This window comes from Eschrichtius robustus, chromosome 7 (assembly GCF_028021215.1).
Source record: "Eschrichtius robustus isolate mEscRob2 chromosome 7, mEscRob2.pri, whole genome shotgun sequence".
Lineage (NCBI taxonomy): Eukaryota > Metazoa > Chordata > Mammalia > Artiodactyla > Eschrichtiidae > Eschrichtius > Eschrichtius robustus.
Window position 1 is genome coordinate 91,243,822 of NC_090830.1, and position 25,388 is coordinate 91,269,209.

At 48.4% G+C, this 25,388-nt stretch overlaps 1 protein-coding gene across 1 annotated transcript in view; it reads right to left on the bottom strand.

Annotated features, from left to right (window-relative positions):
• The window catches only part of VSTM4 (V-set and transmembrane domain containing 4), an 88,927-nt gene extending 63,539 nt beyond the window's left edge, over positions 1–25,388 (bottom strand). Inside the window, exons 1-3 of the mRNA XM_068548042.1 lie at positions 25,289–25,388; positions 16,988–17,386; positions 2,752–2,820 (exon numbers count right to left, since the gene is read on the bottom strand). Of these exons, the coding sequence (XP_068404143.1) occupies positions 2,752–2,820; positions 16,988–17,386; positions 25,289–25,343 (523 nt within the window). The 5' untranslated portion in view covers positions 25,344–25,388. The remainder of the gene's footprint in view (positions 1–2,751; positions 2,821–16,987; positions 17,387–25,288) is intronic.

The following is a 25,388-nucleotide window of genomic DNA, read 5'->3' on the forward strand; positions in this document are numbered from 1 at the left end:
TTGCACGGCCACCCTCAGGCCAGCTGCACTATTCAGAGCTGCTGTGAAACCCAGTGACCCCAGCATTCCTCAGCACAAGGAAGGAACCCAATTCCCCCCGAACCACTAAATCCAGAAGGTCAGTGTCCGTCCTCTACATTTCCAGGGCAACGACAAATACCTAGATCACAGTTATGTTGAGAAAACCTCGTACTTCTACTGATTTTTTTTATCCAGCCGGTGATAATATCTTGCTCAGGGAGAAATACCTGAGCAATAGCCTTGAGGGATTTTAACTCATTCCAGCATCTCACCAAGAGGACTGACAATGCTTTTTTTGTGTGCTGCAGGCACACAGCCAGGCTGAGCTAAGCCCCAGGAGGATGGATATCCGTCCTCAAGCCCTGCCGCAGCTCTCCCATCCAGGAACAAAAGGGCAAAGGCCTGGGATCAGCCGCTGGGGAATTTCAACTGTACCCCTGACCTCGCCAACGCTGTGGCTGGGTTAAAAAAGCAAAACCCATAGATGCTGCTGCCGCTGCTGCTGCTAAAATCACAGGGAAAGAGCACTTTGGACACAGCGGCTCTGAGGCAGGATACACAGTGAGAATTCCAATTCAGCCTTCCTGAAGGGACCTAATTCTCTGTGTTGAGAAGACAGTGCATGTTGGCCTACAGATTCTGTGCAGAGTTAGATTGAGAATAACTCTCATATTCTGTAGCTACACATGAATTTTAAAATATCATTAATTATACAAAGTGTTTTAGAGACGCTGATTGTGCCACAAGGCGTGCGTGGACTTTTAAATGCTACAATCCTGCCAAATATATAGAGTCTTGGGTTTTGCACCATAGCATTTTCAAACAGTTCTTGGATCACCTGCACCAGAAACACCTCAAGCCCTGATGAAGCGCAAATTCTTTTATCTCTTCCTAAATATAATAATCAGATTCTTGGCGAGGGGGTGGGGCAGGGCGGGGGGGGCAGCCCAGAGTCTGGGTTACTAACAACCCCCCCATGATATCCTTATGCATCTGATGATAAACAGGGCTCCTGCTGTCACATCTGCCAGTGGCCTACCTTAGGGAGCCCCCAGGACATCTCCAGACTCCCACCTCTTCCCAGTGCCTGGGTCATAGGACAGCCTCAGAAATACGGATCCATCAATTGCTTTTTCTACTGCTTCACTTTATGAGGAGGAAAGTCACACATCTCTTTGTTAACAAATAGGCATTCACTGAATGAGAGACTAAGGGAGGGAATTGGGGATTATTTTACTTGGAGGTCATCAAGTAAAGAAAAAGCCATCTACAAAATGTGCAGAATAAAAGGCAGGGAATACAAAGAATCACTGTTAAAGTGCAACCCGAGAAATGCAATATTTATGACTTCAAAACGAAACAATCCTAATGGCCTACCTGAGTGACACCTTACGGTTTGCAAACCATGTTCATAATTATGGTTACATTTTTCTAAGAGAGAAAGATCCTCAATCCACTGCTTTTAACTAGCTATTGGAAGACATAGGTTTGAATCCAAGTGCTCTCCCTCAAGGGCAAGTTCTTAACACCTGTTGAATTAACAAAAGGTGATGGTGAAGACCCAAGGCACACGTCTCCTTAGATCCTTTTGGCTAGGTCCATACATCATCAAAAAATGCAATGCCTTCACAAGATGTAATCCTTCACAGTTTCTTGATCACATCTTGACATTAATCTGTTTTTTGTTGCTGTCTTTTTTACTGATCAAAGGTTCTCCCTGAGAACTCACAAAATACATTCTTTCATTGCTTATGGTCATAATCCTCAACCACTTTACAATAACAATTTCTGTGAGTTTTCCATACCCTAAGGCCATATACTTTCTCAACCTCGGCACTCTTGACTTTTGGGGCCAGATAATTCTTTGTTGTCAGGGCTGACCTGTGCATTGGAGGGTGCGTAGCAGCTTCCTTGGCCTCTACCCAATAGATGCCAGTAGCACCAAAATGCTAGTCGTGGCAACCAAAAATGTATCCAGACATTGGCAAATGTTCCCTAGAGGGATAAAATCGCCTCCTGTTGAGAATCACTGCTCTAAGGCCCCAGTCTGAGTGTACTTCAGAATCACCCATAGGTCTTGTTAAAACCCAGATTGCTGAGTACCACCCCCTGAGATTCTGATTCCATCAGCAAGGGTAGCACTCAACACAGTGCATTTGTAACAGCCTTCCAAGTGGTGCTGACACTGACGTGATGCTGATGCTGGTGGTCTGGAACCAGTTTTGGAAAACACCTCCCTAAGGTCATGGCTGCATGCTGGCAACCCATGAAGAGCTTTTAACAAGTTCCAACTTAATCAGAATCTCTAGAGATGTGATGCAGGCATTAGCGTTTTTAAAGCTCCCCAGTGATGCTAACATGGGTTGAAAATCAATTGCTTAAGGTTTACAGATGTTTCCAGAATCCCAAACTCCTTAAGAAACCTGAGATAAAATTAGTCACAGTAGATGTAATTTGCATTTTTATATTACTTGAAGATCCCTCCCTCATATCACCTCGGAGTAGAAATTCTGGCGCAAAACAAACAACCCCAAAGTATGCAGACTGAAGCTTTCATGTCTGTTTTTTCAAAATCTGTGGGCTGATACCACCAGGGATTTCCAACCTACTCTTGAGTAAGTTTAGGGCAAGAAAACCATTTGATATTAGGGCAAAACTAAGAAGTCTATTCCTTTCCTATCATCTAAAAGTGAGGCTGCATCTTATAATAAAGAAATAAGCAATCATTACCTTCAAAAAATGCCCAGGTCTCTTTCTTTTTCTCAAACGATGAATCTTCAGAAGCTTTGAGGGAAATCACTGTAAGACAAAAAAGAAATGGCATAGCATGAAGTGGAGTAGCTTATGGACCTGGCCCACCTCAGTCCAAAATAATATCATACGGTATATATGGCACTTACATTTATAAAGTAATTTTCATATTTGCAAAAACCACATTTAATTGTCACAACCCACAAGCCAGGGGAAGGTGCAATGACTTACGTATAACAAGTAAGAGACCAGAGAGGGGAATTAAGTTGCTGGTACTCAGTCCAGCAGAAGCCTCACTCACCCCATAGACTTGCAAAATAAAGAGTTCCCCAGTGGGAATTCCAAGAACCAAAACATTATATATTTTACCATTTTAGTGGACATCTTTCCAAAATGTAGTGTACTTGCCTGGGTATCCCTAGATAGAGAAGCCTGAGGTCATCTGATGACTCAGGGTCAGTGCTCTGAGCACATTCTCCATGTAAGACAGTCACACAGCTGCAAGCATCTGATTTTGAGATTATTTTGTCTGCTTTCAGTCAGTGGTTGAGCACTGAATTCACTGTGCCTGCTTTCAATTGTCAGGGAAACAGAATTGAGTTACACTTTCTGAGATGATGGAAATGTTCTGTGTCTGCAAGGCACATACAGCTGCCACTGGCCACATGTTTTTATTGAGCATGTGAAACATGGCTTGTCCACATGGGACTAAGAAACTGAATTTGTAACTGTATTTCATTTTAATTAATTTAAATTTAAATAGCTACATTTGGTCAGTGGCTACCACACTGAAGAGCTCTAGAGAAGAGAATCTCTAAGACCCAAATAAAAAGACAAAGGTGGCTAGAATAAAAATTGAATCAATATGAGAGGTAAGGAATATGGCAAAGATGGTCTGGAACTTTATTTACTGCCCCTCCCACAAACTTTTATATTATTATTGTCATGGATTCCAATTCTGAATTTTCCATCTTTATTTTTCTCCAGGCCTTGCACTGGGTATTTCCATTGATCTACCACACAGATCACTAATCTTCTCTTCCCCTGTGTCTAACCTGCTGTTAAAGCCATCTCTTAAATTTAAGATTTCATTTATGCATTTTTTCAGTTATAGATCATCCACTTAATTCTTTTTATATATCCTAGCTCTCTGATGAATTTATCCAGCATGTTATCTAATTTTTCAACCATATTAATCACATTATTTTAATGTACATGACTGATATCTTTCACATCTGCATTGCCCATAGGCTTATTTTTATTACCCATTTTTGATTTTGATCTTGTCCCTTGATGTGCCTGATAATTTTTTAATTGAATGCCAGACGTCATATATGGAAAATCATGGAGACTCGAGATAAAATTTTATTTTCCTAGTGGGAAATTAGAGTAGGGGGATGATCACCTAATCCAATGAGGATATGAACTGTTTAGAAGCTGGGTTTCAGTTTTTATAGGATATGGTTTCTCTCTGGTTTGCCCTTACTTCAGGGATCCCCAGTAGAAAGCCTCAAGTATTTATTATAGCGCTTCCAGTTTTCATCTCACTGACAGAACTTTGCTCTATCAGAGGCTCTGCTTGCCTCCTAAACAACCTGATTGTCACTTTCTGCATAACTTTTCTCAATAAGCACTGCGTAAGAACGGCTGAATTTCTTAAAGAGTTAAGCAACTCTGACAATTGGTCTTGTTCACTGCTCTTCTCTGCACTCTATCTATATAGTTCTTCAGAGAACAATTAAGATAGCTGAAATACATATGCACGTAGACAATTGTGTAATCATGTAATACAAATATACTTATGAAATATAAATATATAATTAGGAAAGCTGAAATACAGATTTTTTTCAGCATTTCTAATTGTTCTCAGGAGGACTCTGTTCTGTGGGAAAGAACCCCTCTCCCAGTAGAACCTAAATTCCTCAAAACCAGAAGCTGGTCTTCTGCCTCAGTTGACACCATCTTGGGACACACTGCCTGGCAGCTGGTAGGTGCCCAGTAAATAAATGAATGATCTATTTCTTTCTGACGGCCCCTCAAAGGAAGCCATCTGGACATCCAGGAATGAACTCTTAGTGGACGTCTGGTCTTGCGTGTGATATTAAACGTGTCAGACAATTCGTCCATCACCTTTGCTGCTTAATTTGCCCCACCCACAGCTCCTGTAATCTGCTCACTGCCAGAGCAACCGATCAGATTCCCCCTTCAAGAATTTAAACTAAGAAACAAAGTACATATGGTGGTTGTAGGCCCTGGGGTTGAAAACGCCTATGGACTCTGGGGTGGGCAGCCGTGTTTGGAAAACAGGAAAGCAAATGGAGCAGAGGGCAGAACCTGCAGGAGGAAGGTGGAGATGGGAGGCCTTGACCTTGATGGCACTCTGGGTACCAAGAGGGCTGACGTGTTATTTGCTAACCTTGCATTGCATGAGCTCCGTATCCTTCAACCATCCCCACCTCTCTTCTGAATTAGCTTGAATGGGTTTTCATCTTCAACCAATTAAGCCTAGGCTGGGATAACCGCAGAGTCCTAATGAAGACAATACCGAAATGAGAAAGAAATGGACCTCTGAGGACCGTAGTTTTCAGGAGATCAGGGATGCCCATCATGGCCCAGAGCCTTAGTACTCCAAGTGTGGTCCACGGGCCAGCAGCATCAGTGTCACCTGGAAGCTTGTCACAGGTGCAGGATTGCAGGGGACCCAACCCAGATCTACTGGATCAGAACCTGCTTTTAAACCCAGATTCCCTGGATGAATCACATGCACTTTAAAGTGTGAGATGCACTGATGTACACTGGGTTGAGTTTCCGTTTGCTGGTTATGTAACCTTGGGCAAGTCACTTAACTTCCCACTGCCTGAGTTTCCCCATTTGTTATGCAGAGATGATAATAAGCTCAGGGTGAGTGTGAGAACCAGATGGGTTAATATATGTGAAATACTCAGAACAGTGCCTGAGAGCTAGTGAGCCATTTTTATCCACAAGGACCTTAGACAGGGATTTGGTCTATTTTATTCACTGCTCTAATTCCCACACCTAAATTCTAGCACGGTCCTCTGCTATCAGTCCTTTGCCTCAGAATGGGAATCTTCAGTTGTCCAAATGGTCCATATGAAGGAGTTCCCTGACCTTGTGGCTAAACGTCTGCAACTCAGTCAGGCTGCTACCATTCCAGCAAAGGTCAGTGCCTTTGGACCACTTTTGATTCATCTTTCATTTTTTAATTTCAGAAGCTGTGGGCCCTTGATTTAGTCCAATTACAATTCCCTTTGCCTTATTGGGGATAGAAGGTAACAAGGTCTGCCCAGTGGACTTATGGAGATGGGTGTTGAAAGAGCCAGCAAGCTGGAATTCAAAGCTAAGGGGGCTCTAAGCAAGGAATTCATGAAGGTTCCTCATTTCTCTCCCGTGCAGCTGTGTTATGGGAAAGTGCAGCAACTTTGTTTGGCATATGATGATCAGCAACACCAGTCATAATCTTATCTGTTCCTACAAGAAAGAAAAATTTTTACATGAACTCTGCCAGAGGTTTTGAAATTCTCCCAAGGTTCCACGTAGCTATCTTGTTTCAGCTGCTAATCCCGTGCTGTCTCAAAATGAATGAGATACATTGTCAAGCCACATGTCTGCGTCCACAGACCATGGCCAATGCCCTGCTCAAGGTTGCCTCTGTCTTGCCGCATGCTCTGAGCCCAGCGTCTCAGCCAAGAGCTAATGTGGGGGTGGGCAGTGGGCACCCCCTTGGGAAGGTTCATTACTCCAGCTGCTGGGAGTGATGCCAGCCCTGCTTCCCGGGGAGCCTTGCCTCTTCCATCCTTCCTGCATCCAGAGGTCCCGTGAAGGAGGGCGGTACCAGGACCACCTCCTCCCACAGGGTGTGGGGCCTGGGAGGAGGGTAGTGCAACTGATCAGAGAAGCAGAAGGAAGCCCAGTTTGGCCTCAGCACCAAACCACTCTTCTCAATGCAGCTTTATCAGAAAGTGAGCATTTTGATTTCTGACTCCTGTGCACATTCATCAATCGGTCTGGGCCACAGTATAAAAGGAGAGTAAAGAGCGCTCGAAGGCTAAGTCATCAACTGACCTACTGACCTACTGACTGCTTTGTAATTTCCTGGGGACCCCGGTGCCCAGTGCGCAGAGCCTGGCTGACCTTCCTGTGAGGTGGTGGCCCGGATAACTGAGCAGCAGGCTGTCCTGGGTCCCTCCCCCAGGAGAGCAGAATCAGACGACATCTAAGAAGGGGTGGGTTGTGAGAGCCACCACGTCTCGGGCCTCTGGGAAGAACCGGCTGAAAGTGCTGCAGGATCAAACAGTCTGGAAGAACACAGCCCAGAGGCACTGAGACAAAACGATCCTATCAGCCTCATGTCTGGAGGAAGCAGGTTGGAAAGAAAGACTCTTTAGTCAAGTCCCCTTTGCTGGGACCTGTGGGGAAACCATCACTCAGAGAGGTGTGAAAACTGAGACCCTTGATTTCTGACTTGGACAGACCGTCCCACCGACTCCCCTGGGGAGGGCATGTTTCACAGGCTGTGGCAGAACATGTCCCCTGAGTTCACGCCAAGACCCTGTGACAATGCCCTCCCCTGAGTTCACGCCGAGACCCTGTGACAATGCCCTCCCCTGAGTTCACGCCGAGACCCTGTGACAATGCCCTCTGGCTGAGGGACCTCCTGTTTCCTTCCTGTCTCCTGTTCACCGATGATACAGAGCATTTACCTGAGCCTGCGTTGAAGGACTGACCCCCGTCATCCAGTGAACAGATGGCTCATGATTTTTAGAGGCCCTGGGAAGGCTCCTCTTCTCCCAGTGTTCTTTCCTGCCTGCTCACCTATGCCTCCAGTTCCTTTAACAAAGAATCCTATAATTATAGGAGTTTAAATTGCAACCATGGGTTACACCCAAAGTAGGGTGCACCTTTCTGACACAGAACACCTTCCGGAAGGCAGAGGTTGATGGAGAGGAGTGTAGGGAGGGCCCTGGAACAGAGAGAGGAGTGAGGAGGCCGCAGGGAGCAGCGGCACGGATGCGGGAAAGACTGGCCCTGAGTTTGAGAGACACACCTTCACCTTCCTATTTCTACTACAGGTCAGGCTAGGCTGAAGCATTCTCCAGGATTCTATAACTCCTGATGGTAGAGGGTGTTGCCTTCCCCGAGCACCTGAAGACCAAGATTTCTAAAACTTTAGTGTGTGGGAGAATTAATTAGGCCTCTTGTTAAAATGGGGATTCCCAGGCATGACCCCTGAGCTTTGGGTTCAAGGAGTTTGGGGAGGGCCTGGGAATCTGCATGATTAGGAAGCACACAGTCATGGAAATTCTGAGGCTTGAGGTCCCAGGACCCCACATGGAGAAGCCCTGTCTCACATACCCCTACTGCAGACAGCAGTGGGCACCAAGTCCCAAGAGACATGGGAGAAGGGATCCAGGTCATGAGGGGCCAGATTCTGGGCCTCAATCTCCCATCCAGTCCAGATTGGGGTCCAGAACTCAGAACTCAACCAGTGCTCTTCAATTTAATCCAGGGAAAACGAGAGTAACAGCAAAACCTAAGGAATAAGCCTATCACATTAAGTGTTGCTTACAAAGGACTCCAAAAGGGCCCCTTAATAACATGTCTCAGAGCAGAGGAATACAAGGTGAAGAATACAGCTTTCAAGAAAGTTATTTTCAAAAGAGTAGACTGTCTATAAGGGCTGATGCGTCTCCCCAAGTGGCCGACTCAAACTTGGAAACTAGAGAGAATTTGAGTCACAGAGACCTTCCTCCAATGATTATCTAATATTTCACACCCTCTGTCCCTGCTGAACACATTGCCTTAGAACGCATCACTATGCTTTACTCATTTCTCCTGTTCATCGTCCGCCTCCCCCAGCAGAAGGGAAGTTCCATGTGGGCTGGAATTGCATCTGTTTTCACTTCCTAGAATCCTTCTTGGCCCATAACAAGTCATAGTTAATTTGAGCGCACAAATGAATGGAATGAATATGATGCTGTATTGGTGGATCAAGGTCTCCCAAAGAAAGCTTGGTGCTGGGACCAACTTATATTGTGGAAGGCTGGGAAGAAAACCCAGGGCAGGCGACCCTGGCCTACCCAGCACCTTCCTTCCCATGGAAGACCTGTCTCAGAAGCAGGGGGAACACACTAGCTCACCAGGCCTTCAGGGCTGACTTCTCTGCAGTGCTCTGACTTTGGAGCTGCATGCTTTGGGTCTGTCATGATTTACTTTATGGCCTCTGAGTTCTTAGTTTCTAACAGAATGGAAGCAGGAAGCCCAGAAACCTTAAGCATAGGATGATTAAGCTCTTTTGAGTTGAAAGGAGAGCGGCAGAAGTTTAAGGCCCTGGACCTTGCATGTAGACCTTGCTAATTTGCACACAGGGGGTGTAGAAAGCTGGAGAGTGGACACACCCTACCTCAGTTTCCTCAGGCAGCATTCTGCACAGATCAATGGGAAAGGAAAATCTCCAAGGACCAGAAGAGGCTGGGGATATGAAATATGCACAAGAAAAGACCCTTAAATAAAATAAAGAGGAGTCAACACGTTTGCTCCAAATTCAAAAATTAATATAGTCAGTTCACTGGCCCTTCTTATTCAATGATCAGATGGTTTCCCAAGGAAAAAACTAAATGTAGCTGTGTCCCCACTATTTATAACTGGGTCAGTGTTCTCAAGAAAAGCAACTACAACGCAGAGAGACACAGAGAACTTCTCTGTTTCTGCTTTCAGAAGTTTGCCTCTTGCTTCCTTTCCCCCTTGCCCCTCCAAGACTCAGGCCAAAGGCAGTCTCTCTTGGGGCCTGGACAAAGCCATATATGTGACTAGGACCTCTGAGTGACCTGCACTGATGGAGCAGCTGATGAGAAACAGTAAAGCTCCAGCTTTGTCTATTTTAAGCCACTCTTCCCTTTGCATTCACTCTAAGACAAATTCTAGAAAACAAAGCAAAAAAGCAAACGAAAAACCATGTTAAACAGACTTCCCATTGTGACAAGGCAGTTAGATAAGAACTTCACATTCTGAGATGGAATCAGCTGCAGAATACAAAGGCCATGTGTATGTCCCCACATAGCGGTTAGGAAATATTAAACCTTAGGGCTTGGTAACGGGTCCTCTCCAGACACAACCCCAGGGTAGATCTATATATTACTCTCTTGCTACCACCTTCCACTCCTTGTTGCCATTAATTAAAATGGCTTTATACCAAAGAGTTTGGCTCACTCATTCAGTCCTTCATCTAAAAAGTTCGTTATGGAGCCCTTCTGTGTACCATGCACTGTGTCAGGTATGTGGGTGCATTTAAGAAGAATCTGGCAGGGTCCCTGGAGTCCAGGTCCCCGGGCAGGGCCACCATGCCAACCTTTCCTCTTATCACTGCCCACCTCAGCCCTTACCAATCACAAACATGCATCCAACTCCATTAAGTTATTTGCAAATCCCTCTTCTCCTTCATCCATACCTTTGCTCCAGCTGTTTCATCTCCTGACACGGCCCATAGTCGTCACATCCCTCCTCACCCTGTGGTCCCAGCGGAATGCCACATCCTCCAGGTGGCCTTCTCCTATTCCCCAAAGAATGTAACCTTGTCTTCCGCTGACTCCCCCGTACCTGCTTCACCCTCTTGTATGGCCTTTTCATACTCTCTTTCTATTAGCTTTGTTGATAATGTCAAACCTGACCTATACCCATATTGACATATGTCTCCTCCTTCAGATTGTGAGGCTGGGGACCCCAGAGGGAGGGATCAAACCTCCCCATGCATAACTCTCTTTGGACAAAGCACAGGGACCAAAGGCTCATAAACTGGGGCTTCATACATGGTGCTGAGCTTAAATTCCAATCTCTTAAATTCTTCCAAGAACATGGCAGTCACAAGGAGCGTAGATACAATGAAGAAGTGTTTGAAGTGGTGTTTAAACTACACTCCAGTTGTCAATTTGTTCCTTTTGAGTATAGGACCTGTTGACACTTTAAACATCATGATGTGAGCTTGCTTAATTAAGCAGTAGCACTAAATGTTTTGTTAATCTCATTCCTAATTATCTGTTCCACGTCTCTGGAGAAAAAGGAATTCTTTAATTTCTGCCACGGAAACTTGAAATATCGGTTCCCTGTGGTGGTACTTTCAGATCCAATTATTAAATTCCCTCTAATATTTTGGGGTTAAATAGATAAGAAATTATATTATAATTTCATCTTTGCCCCCAAATACTTTTTAGGGTAAACAGAGTTTTTTCTATTTGGTTTGTCCACTCCTAACATTTAAAGCTCACTTATATAATCTGAAGTCAAATAACAATTTGGCTTGTTAAAATATGTTGTTTGGGGTTAGACTGAAATACTGTTTAAATTGCAGGAGACAGCCCTTGCAAATTGCTTCTATTATTAGCATTTTCACCATTGATGAAAACATCTCCATCTGAAAAGATGGAGATTCAATTCTGCTCAGAATATCAGACTGCCTCTGAGTCAGTGGGTGGCAGAACTGGGCTGAAAAGCCATTGAGGATAATTTTGTATGAGGCCTGGGGAATGGGGAATCCAAGCGGTTGTACCCCTAAGACCAGAAGCTTAAAATGAATGACAATGTCACTCTTGAGAACCCCAGAGGGCTCACACTCCCTGGTGCCAAGGGCCCATGTGGTGCCCTCAAGCAAAGCACCGAACTGGCCATGTCAAAGCTCAACAACTGTTAGGGACGTGTGGCACCCAGGACCGCGCTGCAGCCTGCCCTTGACCGGGAGCCCCAGGGACTCTCAGGCTTCATCCCGGAAACCCTCCTGAAGAAAATCCAGGCTTAGGAACTGGTCCAACCTCCCATTCCCACACCCACACCAGGGCCGTCCTTGCGCTTAGAACTCTCCAGGGTCTGCGTGTCCTGGGAGGGACCAGGCCACATCAGTGCCTGAGGAGGACAGGTATGGGGGTCGCAGGGACATCAAGCAGGATGGAGAAGGCACAAAGGTAGGGAGACCCCCAAAGCTTGGGGAGCAGAGGCAGCAAAGGGAGGTCAAGGGATTACTAAAGAAAGCGGGCACAAAACACAACGGGCAAGTGCCTGAACACGGGGACGAGGGGCAGACAGGGTGAAGGGCGTGTGGAGAGGCAACAAGACCTGCCGTACCAGCTTAGGGAAGACGGCGGGCTTAATTTAAACTGCACGCCTGAGGCACAGCAAGTACCAGTCAGCGCTGAGTGCGGAGAACAAACGCAGGGTCAGACACTGCCTCTGTGTCTACAGGGACAGAGTAAAGCGAACTCCAGAAAGTATCACAATTTGCCAAAAAATTGACCACAAGTAGCTATCGGACTGCTTCTGAAATAATGAAAGTGCTTTTGCACCTACAGGAGAGATGTTGGCCCCCTAAAACAGCAAGCTTCAACTCGATTCGAAAGTGATCTTGGGATTTACCCCAGAGAGAACAGCTTGTCTCCACGTCTAGGGATGTGTTATGTTCTCAGGACGTGTTAGGACAGAAATCCTTTTTTAAGTTGTTGGACCCAACTACTTAAAAAGCAAAGCTGTTAGTTATTTCTTTTGGCCTAAAGGAACCAAGAACATTTGGAAAACTCTGCACTAGTCTATCTATGAAGCCTCCAGCTCGGAAAACCTTGAACATCCCAAGCATAAACATGGCACCCCTTAGAGAGAGACCCCGCTGAGCAGCTTCGTCTCCCTGTTGGAAATCACCCCGAACCCCTGCTCGTGCTCCCTTTATTTCCATCCTGACTTCCCTGTTCCACCAACTCCAGCCTTGCTCAGCCTGCTCAGTGCTAGGGACAGGGCACTCAGGACCTGACCTCCCCATATTCTTGGGTTCGGGCAGGGCAGGACCACTTCCTCCTATCTCACCTACAGTGAGACCCACCCCTGCATCTCACCTGCTCATGATAAATGAGCCAGAAGCTGTTACCTAGAGGTGGTTGTCATCAGAAAGGAGGACACAGGGCTCACCAGGCTGCCAGGATTAAGGGCAATGTACTTCATTCCTGCCCGGAACACTGTGCGCCTCTAGATGTCCCACAGATCGACTTTTTGCACTCCTGGGAAGAAGCCGCTACATCTTCGCTCTGCAGTGCTGCTCTCCTACTGAAAACACTTTGCCTTTTCCAGACAGCCAGGGGGCTGGCCCAGAGGAGCCCATTCCAAACACCAAGTCTGCTGCCCCGAATATTGTTGTTTCCCAGGGCTTCACCCTTGGCCCCTGCCCCTTGGGGATCCCCTTGGGGATCTTACCCACCCCCACGGTTTCACCTGCCCGACTCAGAATCAGCTCTCACTGGCCAGATCAGATGGGCGCTTCAGCTCCACATTTCTGCATACTTACTGGACATCAGTGCAGGACGGCCTCCAGCCACCTCACTCTCAATTCCTCTGTGGCCAGCTCCATCTCTTATGTTCCCTTTGTCAGCCGTGGGCACCATCCTGCACACACTGAGTTAGGCCCCTGGGTATCATCCCAAAGCTTTCTCCCTTACTTGCACCCAGTTATTAAAAACTTCTTATTTGACCTCCAATGTCTCTCCATTCCTACTGCCAAACTTTGCATCATTTCAAGCCTGGGCAAATACAAAAGACTCTGCCTCTTCACCCTGTAGTCTGATCCCCCCAAATCCACGTCCCAAGCAGCCAACAGAGGGGTCTGTCAAAAGACTTTAAATGCTTCCCAGGGTTTCCAAGGACTAAAGCAGAGATTCCCCAAAATGCCTGATGATAAAATCATCTAGACTGGATGTTAAATATTCAAATTCCAACCCAGACCTAATAGACTAGAATCTCCAGGGCAGATGTTTGGGAATCTCCATGTTAACAATGGCCCTGGAGATTCTTATCATTAGGCAAGGTTGAGAATACTGGCCTACAAAATCAAGTGTAAATTCCTTATTATTCAGTACAGGCCCCTCCACTATCAGCCCTGCCTGCCTCCCCTCGTTACCCACTGCCGGCCCGACCTTCCAGTTCAGGCTCCAGCAGTCCTGACCCACGGCTGTAGGGCCCTCCACCCACAGTCCCCTCTGGCTCCCTGCCCCACGTAAACAGCCAGTGTCCGCTCAAGCACTGCCCCCTGCCTCATCCTCAGGGGCCCTCCTGTGTGTGTGCACAATGCTTCACGCACACCTTTATCACTGCACCTGACTCCATGACATCGTATCTGTTTCTGTATCTGCCACCCTCTAAACAGATCCGCCCCTGTGTCCCCAAGTTTCCAGCAGAGCAGATGCGCCATAAAATAAATGCCCACTGAGTGAGAGATAAATGCATCTACCGAGCACTGCGGAACACTGCAGTCCGTATTATTTTCCAATGCAATGTCTTCGCTGAGCCCAGCAAAGCTTCCTCAGCTGGACTGATCATCTCTCTGAAGGCTGCCACTCATTTCCTCATCATGTTTGCTACTCTTCTCTAGATTGAATCTATCTTTCTGAAAATGAGGGTCCCCAAACGGACAGTGTAGTCCACATTAGTGTCTCCCCAGCACAGTACACATGACACAACCAACTTCCTTCTCAGGGACACCAGGCCAACTTACTGTATGCGGATGGAAATAACACAGGCTGTTCCTGCTGCCATATCACCCTGCAGACGCGCATCTAATTCACCACCGACATCACCAAAGTCCCTTCACAGAGAGCCTCCCGTTGACTCTCCAACACTGCCTGCGATTCGTTTTCCCCAAATGTATCACTCTGCCATTTTCCAAATTGAATCTCATTCTGTTATTTCCTGCTTGTATTTCTTACCTCCCTGGATTCCCTTTTCATTATGTTTTACTCCTTGCTGATGTTAAGAACTTCCCAATTTTGTACCTTCTGTAAAGTTCGCTGAGGTGATGTGTGCCCCCTTTTCAGTGTCATTGATAAAACAATTAAATGAAATCAAACCTAACATCAACCCTCCTGGAAACTGCTCCAGAGGGTTCCAACACCATGTGTCACTTAGGGATTTTGGATCCATGTCCTCTGCAGGCAGGGCTTCTGGCTCAGTGAAATGGTCACATGGCATAAGCAATTGAAGAAACTGTGTAACATTCCTTGCCTTTCCTTCTACCTCTGTGTGATAAAAATGACACTAAGTCCACGTGGTATGACAGGTTCTCTAAAATAAGCCAAGCGTTACTCCATTGTCACCCTGGATCACACATTTTCATTCTGCATTATTTACCATATTGTTTGGTACCAACAACCCTGAAGTCAGGAGCTCTCCCCACCCACAATCTCATACATACGCGGTTTCCAGACAAACCCCAATTTACTACTTCCCCATTCTTCAAAATCCCCAATTCTCCATCATATTTTAATAATTTGCACAGTTAAAACATAAAATGGCAACTTATGCTTTGTCCCAAATTAATATAGCCAATATTTTTTTAGCCCCATACTTTCAGAGGTGTCTTCAGGAAAAAAGTCAGGACAAATTCATTTATTAACATAGTTTTTTTTCCCAATAATTGCTACTTTTTTTTTTTTTTTTCACCACACAGACACATGCTCAAGGACTTACTCTGGTTTGGGGGAAACTCAAAAACACACAGAGTAAAATAAAGCAAGTAACACTGCAATTATGGGGGGAAATTGTTACTTGGTCTGTTCTTAAATTTCTGTTCCAGTTTCTCATTTTGCATGACACTGGTAAAGCACTCTGCAAGCACATGGCTAATGAGCTGGACTTTGTCAGGAGCCAGCATCTCAGGGACCAGCAGGGATGTGACAGGCTGCAGTTTACACACAATTCCCTGGACACGCCTTGTAAATCCACCCCTTCCTCTTCCACTCATAAGAGCAAATCGAAGTACTGAGAAGTAGGGAAAAGAGATTAGTTCCACTGAAGTCTTAAGAACCACCTCAGGTTTTTGCAGCACGTACCCAAATAAATGTTCTAGAAGGAACCCAGCTTCATTCACTGAAAGTAGGCGCACATGAAATAACGGACTTGATGACGGCACTCACTTGAATGTAGGAAATCTTTTTATCTATTCTAACTGGCAGAGCTGTCGTCACTGCCGAGAGATTTACTGCACGGCTCCGGAATACACCCAGACATAAAAATTAAAAGGGCATATATAAGATCTTATGTTTCAGAGCCAAGTAATATCCAGAGTGGATTCCCTCCTTAGCCTGTGGTCATCTGATGTATTTTTCTATTTTCTGTGCCAAAATACATATTTATATTAATAGTCATTTGTTTTCTTGAATTAATTTGCTTAAGGAGAAAAAGTGCACAACATTTCAGATGATATATCATTCCGTGCTTAAGAACATTAAAATAAGCAAACTCCAAAGACAAATGAAGTTGGACTATCCATGTAAATTATTTACTTTAACATATAGGATATGAAAAATGCCTGTTCACAACTGAGTTTTATCCCTTCAACAACATCACTAATGCCTTTAATATTATATGACATGTATACAACAAAATTAGATTCTTTTTCACACTTGGGATCATCAGCTTTACTCTGTGATTCTCTTGATCTTCTACCAGACCAAATTCAGGTTCCAAGCACTCAAAGATGTAATTTTAGTACACAGTAGGCAGTCTTATTAAAATTGTGAGAGGTGTCTTCTTGAATGGAACATCAGTGGCAAAAAATGATAGCCCGCAAATATGGCACTTGGTAGCTAAGATGTTCCAGAATGCGGCCCACGCCTCCTATCTGTCTCCAGGAAGGGAGGGCCACCTCTGGTCCCTTGCCCACTTTCGGATGAATTTCTCAGTGAGCTGTTGCCGAAGGCTTGGATCAGTTCCTCTGGGTGATGGATCAGAGCCTCTCAGGCTGCCCTGCTCTGAGGCCTGGCAACTCACATCAGGCATCAGGACCTCCCAATGAGGGCCTCCTCCCATAGGTGCCCGGCACCCTGCCAGGCAAAGCGATCAAGGCTGTGCAGACCTGAGCTGGAGGCAAAGAACACAGCCAGACCAATCTTTCAGCTGGCAAAACAGGTTTTGCCCAGGGGTGGGTTGGGATGCCACCAGACACTTGCCCCTTTCTGTTCAGCCTTCCACGCCTATAATACAAGTCAGCCACAGCATCCATGTAAAGATCTATCCTCATTCCCATGGCCTGCCTCATACGGCTTGGCCCTTAGAGGCCAAAAAGACGTGCTCTAGCTCAGCAGAGCCGTCCAGGAGGCCACTGCCTGGCCAGCTGGAGGGAGGCCCACTGACCTGTCACCCTACCACTCTCCCCAGAGAGTGGACGCACCCTTACCTCTCATTTCTGTCGCCGAGGAGCCGTTGGACCAAGCTGTCCACTTATTCCTGTGCTTGCTGATTTCCTGGACTTTGCAGACGTAATGCCCTTGATCGGCTGGCCGGAGGGTCAAGACGGAGAGGGTGTAGAGCACCCCGCGCCGCTCCTCAAGGAGGCGCAGCCTCTGACGGTAGGCGCTGCGGCTGAAATTCCCATAGTACTGCACCACCCGGAGCTTGGTCATCTTAACCATCAGGGCCTCCTGGGAGTCCGGACGCGCAAAGAACCAGCGCACGGCCAGCAAGCTGTCCTTCCGCCTCTTCTGGGAGACGTGGCAGAGAAGAGTAGCATTTTCCCCCTCCAGGTAGTCAACCACGGGCCCCGGCGACACGGTGACATTGAGGGCCCCACAGACCTCTGCAGAGAAAAAAGGAAAGAAGAAAATGAGGAAGGCCACCACCTTTCCCCAGGTGAACACATATGGCGTCTTCTCTCCAGGAGCCAGGTTGGTCTGCATGGCCAGAGAGGTGGGCCACCCCCATCCCCTCTATGCTCACTCCGCCTTCTCGAAAGAGCCCTCCTTGGGGTGTGGAGTGTGCCTCTGTGGGCACCCATGTCCTCATCTATGAGATGATCCCAGCCAAGCGGGATGCCATGGACCAACTGGCCCAGACGTATTTCTTTTTTTAATTAGTTGCTGACATTTAAAATTCAGGAGATATCATGTAAAGATTTGGATTTGGGGAAGCTCTTAAAAATTTCCAGCTCACATCCAATCCCCCCTCCCCACCTGCCTCCCAAGGCCTGCTTCCATCAGTTCCATCACCTCCCTGAGTGGAAAATGCTGTAGCCCCTTTCCCTGTCTCAGGTATTTCAGCTGTAACCAAGGCAGATTATCAGTACTGGTCAGGCGGGTGTTAAACAAGTACCAGGGAGCTGGAATGACAGGGGTGTCTCAGTTTCTTGCTCCAAGTCTCTTAGGACCAGGATCCGTGGTCAAGCAGTTGAAGTGCAAGAATAAAGAATGAATGAGCCCAGGAGCAGGGAGGGGTGCCAGACTCTCCCGGCAACCCAAAAGATGCTCCAGGATTCCAGGCCCAGGCCGCTACTTCCTGTCCTTTGGCTTCTTAGTTAGGGCTGCCCCTCCTAGCCGCCATCCGGCCCCAAGCTGACTTTTGAGAGTGCCACTCCCTGGCCGCCCAAGATCATCCAGCCTAGCCGCCCTCACGGAGGCCTTCTCCCAGGAGACGCGCTGCATGGCGTCTGCAAGGACTGTGCAGGGCGGCGGTGCAGCCCCAGAGCTCACGGTCAGGGGAACCTCCCCCTGGCAGGCAGAGCCCAGAAAGGGACAGGATGCCCAGAGCTTCCTTCTGTCCAAGCTGGGCTGTCTTCTCACCAGGTCCCACATCGTCACCCCTGTGCTGCCCAGCACACGACTCCAGGAAGCACCATTCCCTGCCCACTCCAGTGCTCGAGCAGGTGCCCCCAAGGTCATCCCAAATTACAAATGGCCCCCAAACACCACCTTCTGGTCATATGAAGGGACTTGGGCCCTGATGGCAGAGTCACCCAAAGCTTTGAACTCTGGTCAGTGCTGCAGGTAAGCAAGGAGGAAGGATGAAAAAGAGAGCAAAGATTTGGACCTTCTACTGTGAAGAGGCTGTGAGTCAACAAGGTGAGGCCCTATGTGTGTTGGGGTGGTGGTTATTGGGGGGGAGTGTGACCTACAAAGTACCCTTCATTGTAAAAACCCAGGCAATAAGCTCATCCTTACATATGGTTTCCGCTATTGATTTAATAAACTAAACACCTTGAGAGATATGACTTGAGGGTCAATTTCATTTCATTTTCTTTCTCATCTCTTTAAAGCCAGGCCACCAGGACACTCCAGGATACTCCAAGATCCTTAACTTAATCACACCCATGAAGCACCTTTTGCCATATAAGGTGACATTCATAGTTCCAGGGATCAGGACGCAGACATCTTTGGGGGTCATTATTCAGCTCACTGCACCGTGATAATCTTTTGTCACCATAAAAAAAAAAAAAAAAAAGATGGAAGCGAATTCAGAAGAAAAAGGTTGATGCTTGGCTGGACTCAGCTCTTCGTGGACAAGAACGAGGTCTTCTAGGTCTACAGTGACAAAGGACAAAGCCGCCCAGGGAGATACTCGGGGAATGCAGATCAACAGGTAACCCAGGAAGGCACACGCTCCCGAGTAACAATCTCACTGTCCACACAAGTCACTCACGCAGGACAAAAAGAGGAGGAACTGCCCTTACCATCTCCCCGCACCTCGCCCACCCGGCCCCCACCCTGCCCACAGACCATGTTAAATTAGTCCAAAAGCATTTTCCCCAAATGCCAGGATCCAGGCTGAAGTTCACACGGGTCCCACAGCAGGAGTTCCCTGGTGAGTGGCCACACAGCTGGGAACACCAGGCTGACCCCACTCCACTAGCTGCCCGGGGGTTCGGCAGGCCGAGAGCAGCAGAGATGGAACAGCTGGCTTCCAGAACTGAAGTCCTGCTCTGCCCGCCCCCGAGGGCTCCCCACTGGAGGCAAGGAGAGCTGGGGAAGGCAGGAAATTGAAACAATATGGATGGGATGAGAGCACAGCCAGGACCCCACACCCTAGTCTCCTCCTATTAATGCTGCATGGAGGGATTATTTATAGTGACTGAAACCAGGAGAACGTGCCAAGTGCTCCAGTCCCCATGAGAGGCCAGATTCCATCCTAGAGGCAAACTAGTAACTCTTCCTCTTCTGCAGCTCAGGCCGAGTCAGCAGCTCCCAGGAAAGGGAACGGACTGAACTATCTTCCCCAGAGGAACCCTCCATTCTTTCTTTACCAGTGTGCTTCTCTGCCTTCAGTTAGCCCCATACTCTCTTACAAATGGCCCAGGCACATTTCTCCCACTCAAGTGCAAGACCCTTGTTACGGGCTGAACGGCGTCCCCTGCAAATTCCTATACTGAAGCCCGAATCCCCAGGACCTCTGAATGGGACTGTACTGGAGAGAAAGCCTTTAGAGAGATGACTAAGTCAAAATGAGGCCCATAGGGTGTACCCCAATCCAACATGACTGGTGTCCTTATAATGAGGGGAGATTAGGACGCAGGCACAGACAGAGGAAAGACCATGTGAACACACAGGGAGAAGACAGCCATCTATAGGCCAAGTAAAGAGACCTCAGAAGACACCAACCCTGCAGACACCTTGACCTCAGACTTCTGGCCTCTAGAATTGGGAGAAACAAAATTCTGTTGCTGAAGCCCCCTGTCTGTGGCACTTTGTGATAGCAGCCCTAGCGAACCAATACAAGCTTGCTCTCAGGAAGGTTCATTTCAGGCCTAGTCCTACCACCAGCCCGAATATCTACACCCGCTTTCAGTGAGAGCGTATGGGGGTGGCACTGAAACGACGACGCCCACAGGCTCCTCGGCGGCGTTAAGCTTTGCTAGAAGACACCGGCTCTCAGGTTGTGTGGATCCCCGTGCCTGCAATGACCTTTCTCAGAAAGCTGGTGCCCCAGCTAACGCCCTCCCCTTGACACTGGAAATGACTACCTGAAGCCCAGGGAACACAACTCAGCCCTCAGGCATGCAGCTGTGGGAAGTGGTATTGCTTGAGGGAGGGGAGAAATGCAGATAAAGGACCCAGTGCTTGGCCAATGTTAGCTGAGCTGGATGTTTAAATACTAGGAGAGAGCATCACACAGCTTCTGCCCCATGGCAGTCATCAGGCTGCAGAGGGGCCAAGAGGCAGGCAGTGGAGGCAGGGTGACTAGAGTGAGGGGCCGGGGCTGGGGGGTTTCAGGCCTTTCCCTCCTGGGTCTCCACACCTTGCAGGGCAGAGGGGCAAGGCAAGCAAACATGGGCCAAGCCAACTACAAGACAGGGGAGATGGGGTGTCACTAGACCCTCTGACTCCAGGTAAGGTAAGGGAGCAGCCCGGGGCAGGGCAGAGTCTCCCCTCTCCTGGCCAAGGAGGGAGAAGCATCAAAGTCATTCTAGCCTGGAGAATTTAATTTCTTGCTTTCTGACCCCGCATTGCAGGGAAATGAGGTGGGAGGTAGATCCCCCGCCCCCATCCCTTGGCCACCTCCACATTCAGTGCTCCGCTTCCTCCAGCTTACACCCCAGCTTATGCTTTGTTTACTTAATCACTCAGCAAGTAGTTGCTGAGATCTGCCATGTGCCAGACACTGTGAGAAGAAGACACATCCCTGACCTCGCAGAGCTGAGAGTCCAGTGGGCTAGGCACTGGTCATCAGGAAAAAGACACAGGAGAATGTGACTACAAACAGCAACACATGCTACAGGGAAAAGGTGCAGGGCTTATGAAAATCAGGGTGAGAGACTTCCCTGGTGGCGCAGTGGTTAAGAATCCGCCTGCCAATGCAGGGGACACGGGTTCGAGCCCTGGTCCGGGAAGATCCCACATGCCACGGAGCAACTAAGCCTGTGTGCCACAACTACTGAGCCTGTGCTCTAGAGCCCGCAAGCCACAACTACTGAAGCCTGCGTGCCACAACTACTGAAGCCCACGTGCCTAGAGCCCGCACTCTGCAACAAGAGAAGCCACCGCAATGAGAAGCCCGCACACCACAACGAAGAGTAGCCCCTGTTGGCTGCAACTAGAGAAAGCCCGTGTGCAGCAACAAAGACCCAATGCAGCACAAAATAAATAAATTTATTAAAAAAAAAAAAATCAGGGTGAGATTCTGATCTCTGCATGTCAGGGAGGAAAGAGACCCTGGAGAGGTGACCGTGAGCTGAAGGCTGAGGTGGAATTCATGACATAAATTCAGGGCAGCAGTGAAGAATGATCTTCCTGGAAGACGATTCTACCTGTGCAAAGGCCCTGAGGCAGGAGGAACATGGTGCAGGCTGGAAATGGAAAGCTCAGTGTCCTCCAGTGAAGTGCACCACACCGTCGCCCAGGCAGCCACCTGTGTTTGCAGACTGACCTCAGGAGGGGCCTTTGCACCTCAATCAGGGCCCCCAAGACCAGTTCTTAAAGGAGGAATATGACAACATGGGCAGGAAAGAGACTGACCCAAAACAGAGGGTTGGGATTCCTGCTGCAGAGAACCATATTCCTTCAACAAGCACATGCTCCATGACTTGGTAGCTGGGTGTGCCTGCCTTACCGTGGGCTGGGCGCTAGGATGCTCAAGGCCCAGAGCCTTCCCAGTGGTGTGGCGGGGCTGGGCAGAGAGCCAGGGGTTGGAATCCAACAAAGCTGGGCTGGAACCCTGGTTCTATTAGGAGTGAGGCCCTCAGAGCCTCAGTTTCCTCATCTCAAAAATAGGAAGATGATGCCTTGCGTGGTGGGTATAAGGCTCCAACAAGAAAGCACCTTGAAAATATCGATAAAATTTGCACTCCCTGAGGGCGCGACAGGTGGGGATAACAGAAAGTGACACGCACAGTGACCCGTAAGCAGGATGGGCTTCTTGTGGGTATGATCTGCAGTCACACACGGCCCTATGCTTGGAGGGCCCCCACTTGATTTAATCTCTGCTGTTGCTGTCTTAAAAGCTTAACAATTTTTAAATGAGGGGCCCTGCATTTCCATTTTGCACTGGATCCCACAAATTATGTACCTGGTTCTGCCTGTAAGTGAACATCAAGTTCCTGCGGATAAGATTTATGGGGTCTAATCCTCTTGTTCCCATTTGGATAATGTTGTGAAAAGCACTAAAGCTCAGAAAACGGCCTAAAAGGACATCAGTGTAGCCAAACGGTACACAACCAACTCATGTAGTACTCAACCTCCCCCTCTCCCTCCATCCCTCTCTCTCTTCCTCTCACACTCATCATGAAGCGAGAAATAGCAACTTACAGGTGCAGGGGAGTATAGAACTTCTAACAAAAAACAAGGCACCTGCCTCACCTGGGACACAGAGGTGGCAAGGCTGGGGCCCCTCTGTTCCGACCTGGCCAGAGATGTGCTAGTGGCTCTGTGCTCCACACTTCTCTGTCCTGAACAGACTGCCCCCCATCCTTTCAGGGAGCCAGGAGCTCCTGGCTCCCTGAATGCAAATTGTGTGTTCCAGTCGGCAGTGCAAATCTCATTCTTATTAAAAGGACAGTCTGAATTCATGACAAATAAATCTCTGAAAGAAATACAATTGTATTACTTAAAAACCCGTGGCACTAGAAGCCAGTATTTACCGAGCACCAAGCAGAGACCCAGTCTATAGGGTAGGTAATGTGTTCATATTAAGGCGGTCACCTTAAAATAGCTCTCACCCAGGACAAACACATGGCCTTGACCAAAGATGAACGCTAACATTTGCTGGGTGTGCCCTCTAGACCAAGTACTGTTCTAAGCACTGTAGATGTATTTTCTCAACTTATCCTCATAGTATGTTGATCCCCATTTTTACAGACAAGAGGGCTGAGGCCCAGAGAGGCTAAGCCACTTACTCAAGCTCACACAGAACATGGCAGAGCTGGAATTAGCACCTAGGCCATCTGGCATCAGAGACAACACTCACTCACCGATCTGGACCACAGCACAGCTTTTAGTAAATATTTGCCCCTCACTTTGCTTTTCTGTAAAATGATAGGTGGGACTAGGTAACCCCTAAGGTCCCGCTTCTCCCCACAATGGAGAGGTAGAAAAGTGCACCAGTTAAGAGTCCAGACTTATGTATAAAGTGGTTCTGCCAGGCTCTCTCTTGAGGGGGATCATGACGAGGGATTGTGGGTGAAAAATTTAGAAGAGAGACAGGCACACGGTGAGTGCTGCACTAGCAGGGGCTGTCATCATTACACAGCCTTAGGAACAGCCAGGGTGGACACTAACGGCTCTCTAATTCCAGCTCTCTAGGCTCCTGAGGTCTCCTGGAAACATGAGAATATCTTTGACCCCCAAAAAGCCCCTCTCTGGGGACACCCTCTCTGACAGCACCTGCAATTAAGAAGGTGGTCTTGGAGCACAGGGGACAAAGATCCCTGTGCCCCCTGTATCTCACTGGCTGCTGGCCACTAGAGCTGCCCTGGCCCAACCATCTCAGTCAAACCTCCAGTAACTGTCAGCCAAGACAGTGACAAGTGTGAAAGGAACATTTTCCAAAGGGCCGATTTCAAGTTCACTGGAAACTCCACTGCACTGGTAGCCAGGGGACAATGGGTAAATTTCTTCCCACTGTGATGCAAGTTCCTCCCCCCTAAAACTCTGATCTATGCTGGCTCAAATGCCAGCTCCACCATTTGATAGCTGGGCCACCCTTGGAAAATTACTTAACTCTACGCATCAGCCCCCTTACTTACAAAACACCAGCAACATAGCCTAGCCAGGCCTCCTGCGTTCAAATCCCAGCTCCACCACGTATAAGCCTTGTGACTTAAAGCAAGTCAACTCATGGACCTGGTCTCAGTTTCCTCATCTATAAAATGGGGGTAATAATAATAGCACCTCCCTCAGAGGCAAGCTTAACTGAGTTAATGTTTGCAAAGCACTTGGATATATATATTTACTCTCGTCATTATTACTTTGAGGCACTGTCGTGATTATATGAGATAACTGTAGCTCCCAATGGACACCCAGGAAATGTGAGTGCCATCGATATATTTATTATTACTATTATCCTAGCCAGCACAGCCCTTTCAGCCTTGAGAAATAAGGAGAGAAAATTCTTCGGCAAATTAGAAGTGGGAGCAGAAACCCCAAATGAAAGCTAGCAATGCGGGTAGGGGCTGCCCCTAAAGCACGGTGCTTTGGAAAAGGGTAAAGGGCCCGCGGCTCCAGGCAGCCGCGGATCCCCTATCTCCCCAGGCCTGGTCATCATGAAACGCCCGCGAACAAGTCCTCAGACCCCAACCGCCAGCGGCGCAGATCCGGCCCCTTCGGACCGGGTCCTCCGAGGAACTCTCCGAAGAGAGTTAAAGGGAAGTTGCTGCCCACACTAACCTGCCAGCAGCTGTCGGTGCTGCCTGTTGGGAAGAAAACAGAAAACAAACCAAAACTAGGGCTCGCACGGTTCTGCTCGCGTCTTCCACTTGGAGGCCTGGCCTCTGGAAGGGAACCGGGCTGCGGAGGGTCTCCGCGGAGCGCTGGGGTCCCGGCCGGGCGGGGAGCGAGGAAGGGGCGCAGCATCTCCGACCCTTGGGAGGCGCCGCTGTGCTCCGCCGCCTGGACAACCAGACCCGGGCCCACGGACGCCGACGGGGACCGGGAGGGGACAGCCCGGAGGCGGCAGGGCCTCCCGGCCAGGCCCAAGCCCCGAGCCCCGGGCTCCCCGGCGCCGGCCGCCCTCGCCCCACCCGAGGAGTCCCCAAGGCGCCCGGTCCCAACGCGCTTACCCGGGGCCGGATCCCGCGCCAGCAGCACGGCCGCCGCCAGCACCAGAAGCCGCATCTCCCCGCCGCGCCCGGCGCTGTGACGCGGGAGCAGCGCCGCCGC